Genomic DNA, 7,390 nt, shown 5'->3' with positions numbered 1-7,390 from the left:
TAGTAATTACTTTTTATTATCTTGGTTATTTTCATGAATCCTAGAAACCCCAACCCCCAAAAAAATAAAAAATAAAAAGACCATCGCAAGGACAAGCGGGATGACAGTCAATAGTATGGCCTTCATAAGGCATAAGAAGCATCTGCTTTATTTATATTCCTTATGATTCATGCACCATAGTTTTTTGGCCCAAAGATTCATGCACCATATTGTTGCTGTTTGACAACACTAGTTTATCATGTTTCCAACGTTTTAAAAATATTGAAGCTGTCCCTCCTTTGCCTCACCTCGTGATCACCTCCATCTAATTACATAATACTAGCAGCCACATATAACTCAACAAATTTTATGATCTTGAAGTTGCAATTTCTTTTCCTGTTGATCTTCTTTTATTTATAAGCTCAAAACTTACATCAGTTTGTGAATGATATACATCTTTAAACAACATATCACCTGGACTTATGAATGAATGCATACTTCTCTTTTGGCCAAAAAACAACGTACTTTCTTCGGTCTTATTTATAAGTTATTTCTACCAACCTCATTAATACCAATATAATAAAAGTACAAGGAATAAAAGTAAGTAAAATTTCAAACATGCCCCTATATAACAAATTTAAAAAATAATGTCTTGTTACCCTTTCTCTCTCATGAAGGGTAATTTTGAAAATATCTCTCAAATATTATCTAAAAAGATGCATCATGACTTATAAATGGGACCAAATGAATCTTTTAAAATGGGACTTATAAATGAAACCGAAGGGAGTATCACCTAGGTGTTTGTTTGTGGATATTAATTAGATTTCTAAAAAATGATACAAAATAATTTCACAAGTTAAATTTCCTTTTATTCATAATTTTTTCGCATGCCAAATAAGGCGACAACAGAAAATCTAGGTTCAAATCTTTAGGGTTCACTTTGCCTTAGCAAAATAGGGGATTGGCTTTGTTTTATTACCCTACAAATTCTTCGAGAGTAGACACATTCCAATACCAAAATTTCCAGAATCCTATAGATGTCCCCAATCTTGTAGATTTGGTAGGCTACTTGTTCATATCTCTTCCCTCTTGGAAACGCAACTGCCTGAGATTCACAGTCCGCTTCATTACCTGAAGATAGTCTGTCTAAATCCTCGCGCAACTAGATAAGCTCAAGCAACATTAATGGCAAGTTTACTTGGTTTCTTTGTCGTTTCTTCTCACACAAAACCTATCAAGTTGGAAGGGAAAGACAAATCCAAAACGAGCTATGTAGGATGATGAGAGGAACAGAGCATGACTCTTGTACAGAAAAATAGGGGACACATGCGTATATAGGCAGGCATGACAGTGAGTTTCAGGCTAAACATTAATCAGGTGGGTGTGTGTGAGTGATTTCAAGTCATTGATGGAAAAGATGTAGACATATTAGCCATTCTTCACATGATTACTGTCCCACTCCCAAACACAAAACAAAAGCACTCAAGTACTCCTCCACTAGTAACACTTGGTGCATATATCAGTTAGAAAATTTCTTCCTTCTCTCTCTCTACAACCTGTAGTCTCAAGCTGTCTATAAATTGGACATGAATGGGGCTGCTGCAATTCCAAGCATGAGCAAGAGAAGAGATTCATTAGACACAGGCATGGAGTGCTCTAATGGAGCTGCAGCAACTCTCAGAGATGTTTCTCTTCAGGAAATTAGCAGAAGGCTTGCTGAGTTTGCTGAGCTCAGAGGATGGGATCAGTATCACAGTCCTAGAAACCTGCTTTTAGCTCTTGTAAGCCCTGCTTAAACCTGATTAGATTCACATGGGTTCTTTTTTATGAAGATTTTGTGGTGTGGTTTTGCAGGTAGGAGAAGTGGGAGAGCTATCTGAGATATTCCAGTGGAAAGGAGAAGTAGAAAAGGGCTTACCCAATTGGAGTAGAGATGATAAAGAGCATTTAGAAGAAGAACTTTCTGATGTTCTGCTCTATCTGGTTCGTCTTGCAGATGTGTGTGGCCTTGATCTTGGTCAAGCTGCTCTCACTAAGATTGTCAAGAATGCCAAGAAATATCCTGTTAAAATCCAAACAACCAACAAAGCTTCTTCTTAGATACATGTAATGTAATGTAATAGCTAGATGTGTCATGGATGAATGAATGAGCTAATAAAGATTTATCAGAGGTGGTTGTTTTAGGCAAGAAAAATTTACCGAGGCACCTAGTTTCATGAGCTTTCATTAGTTGTTTGGAGTTCTAGGGAATTTCACAGAAATCCACCTACCTGCGCAATTAGTTTATGAGCATTCACTGTCGTTTTCTTAATGTGTCTGTGATGTTTATGAAAGTGGGCATCTCTGTAATTTTCCTTTTTGTTTGTTGTTGTTTTAACTTGCCTTTCTTTTAAAGTTGTGGAGGTTGAGAGTTGAAACTGAGTCCACCTATTCCTTTACCCCTTTGTCAGGAATCAGTTCAAGATGTAAAAGAAAATTGGTCTTTCTGTTATCAGATGCTTTCCTTTTTTTTTTTTTTCCTTTCCCAGCAAAATCATTAGTTTCATCACTGATTTGATAGAAATAACCAAAACCTTCTCCATTTGGCTCTCTTTTGAGTAAGCAACTAATTCAAGCAGTCATGTACCAGATGTGTGTGTGGCATGAATGTGCATATTTTTTGAATTAAAATAGATTCGCGTGTTAGGTGCTTGAAATTTATTTATTTATTTGTACAATCATCTAATATCAGGCACTCCCTCAGTTTTTATTTATAGGGCAAAGTTATTTAATTCTCACATGCTAATCAAACTAAATTAATTTGTCATAAATTACTTCTATTTTTAAACCTTTATTTTAATGTTACTTTTATTTGTAACCTTTTAATAGAAAAGACAATATTAATAACAATTCATTTTATAAATTAAAATAAGGGCATGTTCAAAAAAATTAATACTTATCAAATTTTGTAATTTATCTTATAAATAAAATCAAATCATCATCTAAATTTCTACTCACGGAAAAAATTCTATCATATCAAACATAAGTATTATTAGGCCCAATATTTGGGATGGCCCTTCTTTGAAATTCAAGTGCGATCTCCCCGCCCCCCTCCAAAAAAAAAAAAAAACCTATGTAAGTGGAATTTTGAAGGCTCAATTAGACAATTAGGGCACACCTTCAAATTTAAAGAATACTTATAAGATTACTTAAAGATGGTTTATAAACAAAGTCTTTACATTAGCATCTGAATTTGAACCAATAATCTTATGAGTATTAAAACTTTTAATTCAAGTGTGATGTTTTACCAAAAGAAAGATATGTATTTTTTAGAGGGCAATGTTAAAATTCTAGATATTGTTTTAAAGGAATTAACTCCTTTTTTTATTTAACCCCATCACCAGTGATTAATTTTATTTAAATTTTCAGCCACATGCGATGTTTCAAAGTCATAAATTCTTATTTATTTTTTATAAATTTTAAACAAATCAATTTTAAAGATAAAAATACCTGTTTAAAATTTTAACCAAGTCAATTTTCATCAATGAGAATTTTATTACAAATAAGAACTTTGGCGCATTAGAAACATCAGGAAGATGACCGTTTATTATTTCATTCCCATGATTTTTTTTTTTTTTACTTTGGGACTTCAAATTCTTACATATTATGTACAATAAATAAAAAAACATATTTCACGCCATTCTGTCGTGAAGTTTTTAATAAAATCTCAGAAATATTTAGGAGAATATTTCGACACACAGGAAATATTTTTGAAAGCTGTTGCCACTAGTCAGTAATTTTTTTAGCATTTGGAATAATTCTCAAGAAATAATTTGCTATAAAACCCAATGATGAATATGGTGGGGATAATCACGGCAGACTTAAAAAATTAAACAGTGCATTACACGGGTTAAAATTAAAAAATTTAAAATAAATATCATTCATGTAATTAATTTTGACACATTTAATATATAGTTAAATTTTTAAAAGTTTCTCTATTCAATCATTTTCCTTCTTAAATATTTCATTTGTACATATCTTGTCTTTAGCTAAATTTAAAATTTATTGCTAATATTTTAAATTATTAAATTTTTTAAAAATATTATACACATTAAAAGGTCAGAAGGAATAAAATGAATTTGTACTTAAAATGCATAAGAAAATACACTCTTATTTCTTCTTCATCGAGAAGGAGAGATGTATTTTTTCTTGTATATATGGTAAAAGAATTGAATATGTATTGTTTGCTAAATCATTTTTGCCTCACTTCTTTTATGTGAAAAGATAAAAAGTCACCGCATTATCTTGTCAATACAAAATATATGGTGAAACATGTATGGTTTGAAGGGTCAAGATCACAAAATAAGGATTGATAATTCAAATCAAACTTAAACTTTTTTATTTTCTTTTTTTTCTTTTTATAGATAATGTTTATGGATGATAGTTGATGAAAGTTTATTAGTATTGAGCATAACAAATCAAGAAAATACATGAAAAATAGAAAAAGAAATTAAATCTTATTGATTAGGAAAATTAAAAAGGCATGGAAAAGTATAGTCACGGTAAAAGTATAGCCGGATGGAGTTAATGCTAACAATCAAGGGAATTTAAAAATGAGATTGCTTTTGAATCAATGCTCCCGTGAAAGTACACTGAAAATACATGAAAAATAAAAAATAAATTAAATTTCATTGATTAAAAAAATTGAAAATGCATGAGAAAATATAGCAAATGGAGAAAGATAGTCGGATGGAGTTAATGCTAATAATCATAAAAATTTGAAAATAGGACTATTCTTGAATTAATGCTCCAATACAAGTAAACTGAAAATATATAAAAATTAAGAAAATAAATTAAATCTCATTGATGAACTAAGAAAAATTTTCATATTAATATTAGCCTAAAATCTATTAAGCAATGCAATGAGAGTCAATTTTTCTTGACTAATCAGATTAAAGCTACAAGATTTCTCTCCCTGACATTGGTCGAAAAGAGGTGTGAAACTCCTCCACTCCTACCGCCCAGCTCTTCACCATCGGTAACAAACTCATTTAGGAGAATGACTGATTAATGATCGATTAAGACATATGAGATTGGGAGACGCAAAGACATTTCTGTATTAGGAACAAAAACTCTCCAGCGAGACTCGAGGGTATGGAAACAACATAGTTAATGCTTCCGTGATAGATGACTTAGAGAAATTTTGAAATAGAATTTAATATTCCTATCCCATAAAAGAAAAAAATCAATTAAAAATAAATTAAATTCTATCAACTAATTAGAAAAAATATTTAATCATGCCAACTAATGAAATAGTAATATTCATATTAATATTAGATTAAAATTAAATTAATCATACAAAAATTATTGGACCAATTGGAGAAAATAATTAATGTATTATATCAAAGTATGACGACTAATGGGGGAAAGGAGAATTGTGATCAATCACTTTCATCCTACAAGATTTAAATATTTAAAATATTTATTTATTAATTTAATTTAATGCTCCAGTCTCATAAAAAATAAAAATCAATTAAAAAATTTAAAAATAAATTAAATTGTGCTAACCAATGAGAAAAAACATTCCATCACATCAACTAATGAAATAATAATATTAATATTAGACTAAAATTAAATTGATTGTATAAAAATTAATAGATCAATAGGAGAGAATAATTGATATTATACCAAAGTATGTTGATCAACGAGGGAGAAGTTATTTGTGACCAATCACTTTCATCCTACAAGATTTATAGATATACGTTGATGGAAAGAGGCATGAAACTCTACCACCCTGACCGCCCAACTCTCTACCATCAACAACAAATTTATTTAAGAGAATGGCTAATCAATCATTGATTAGGGCATATGAGATTGAGAGACACAAAAATTTTTTTATACTAGGAACAAAAACTCTTTAACAAAACTCGAGAGCGTGAAAAACAACATAGTCAATTCTTCCATGATAGATGATTTAGGAAAAATTTGAAATAGAATTTAATGCTCCCATCCCATAAAAAGAAAAAAATCAATTAAAATAAATAAAAAATAAATTAAATTCCATCAACCAATTAGAAAAAAATATTTAATCACATCAACTAATGAAATAATAATATTCATATTAATATTATACTAAAATTAAATTCATCATGCAAAATTTATTGGACCAATTGGAGAGGATAATTAATATTATACCAAAATATGTCGACTAATGAGAGAGAAGAGATTTGTGGTCAATCACCTTCATCCTACAAGATTTAGATATTTATTTATTTATTAATTTAATTTAATGCTCCTGTCCAGTGAAAATATAAAAATCATTTAAAATAAATGAAAAAAATAAATTAAATTATGCTAACCAATGAAAAAACATTCAATCACATCAACCAATAAAATAGTAATATTAATATTAGATTAAAATTAAATTAATTATACAAAAATTAATGGGCCAATGAGAGAGAATAATTAACATTAACATTATACAAAAAGTATGTAGATCAATGAAAGAGAAGACATTTATAACCAATCATCTTCATTTTATAAGATTTGTAGATATATATTGACGATGATGATGGCTGGTAAATATTTTTGGGAACAAATCTTCACTTCCTCACATTCTGCTCTAACCAGTCCCAGATAGAGACCAGTTGTTATACGTTGACTCCTTTGAAAAGCAAAGGAATAAAAAAAAAGAATTAAATTAATGTTAATAAATTAATTAACCAGGCTAGATTAAGCTGAATGATGAACAGGGTTGGTCATGAAGAGAAGAAAAGAACATGATACAATTAAGACCCAAAAACGAGGAGGCGAAGAAAGGAACAGATCGGTAACTTCAGACAGAGACAAGATTTGAAGTTTCCTCCCATGTGGAATTCAATTCAACCATGTCGATGCAAAAAAAAAAAAAAATCTGTTTTATTTCATATACGTGTGAGTGTGTGACGTTGGTTTATGATCTCCACCTACATAATTATCTCTATTAAAAATTAATCAATCAGTTGAATCCAATGCCTACAGTTTTAAATGCCGTTTAGATTAGATTAGTTTCGTTTTATTTAAAGTGATTAGGTTAATTGGATATAAAGTTTGTCATGTTAACCAAATCAAATCAATTCTTATTAATAATAAATAAGTACTTGCACATCAAATCATTACGTGTATACTCTGGTCGAATAAAAGAGATTTAATTTTGTTTAAGAAGAATTTAGGTTTTAACCTTATTAATTTAAAACAATCCCTTGTATGAGTTACTTTTTTTTAGGTCTAGAATTATCAAATTTATCCTAATAATAAATTTTATATATTATGAGCAAATCTTAAGCATGATTTCTTTTCTCTCTCTTTTTTTTCATTTTATAAGCAAAACAACCAAATGTAAGATGCATTTAAGACATAAATTTGCCCCTCATTTAAAACTCTTTATATCGAT

General features: G+C 29.6%; 1 protein-coding gene across 1 annotated transcript; it reads left to right on the top strand.

Annotated features, from left to right (window-relative positions):
* Window positions 1–1,037: 1,037 nt before the first annotated feature.
* LOC129321077 (uncharacterized) lies at window positions 1,038–2,470 on the top strand. The gene is made up of 2 exons (XM_054966804.1): window positions 1,038–1,760; window positions 1,834–2,470. Exons 1-2 carry the CDS (start codon window positions 1,566–1,568, stop codon window positions 2,077–2,079), a joined length of 441 nt encoding a protein of 146 aa, XP_054822779.1. The 5' UTR covers window positions 1,038–1,565; the 3' UTR covers window positions 2,080–2,470.
* Window positions 2,471–7,390: the final 4,920 nt, after the last annotated feature.

This window comes from Prosopis cineraria, unplaced genomic scaffold, assembly GCF_029017545.1.
Source record: "Prosopis cineraria cultivar Desert tree isolate PC_DT_omini unplaced genomic scaffold, ASM2901754v1 PC9, whole genome shotgun sequence".
Classification (NCBI taxonomy): Eukaryota; Viridiplantae; Streptophyta; class Magnoliopsida; order Fabales; family Fabaceae; genus Prosopis; species Prosopis cineraria.
The sequence above is the reverse complement of the archived record's forward strand: the minus strand, read 5'-3'. Positions and strand labels throughout refer to the sequence as shown.

What these genes read in the sequence shown, in the direction of transcription:
- LOC129321077 (XM_054966804.1), top strand. Translation starts at nt 1,566, where the DNA reads ATGAATGGGGCTGCTGCAATTCCAAGCATGAGCAAGAGAAGAGATTCA. An exon ending in GAAACCTGCTTTTAGCTCTT is followed by an intron (nt 1,761 to 1,833) that starts GTAAGCCCTGCT and finishes GTGGTTTTGCAG; the next exon opens with GTAGGAGAAGTGGGAGAGCT.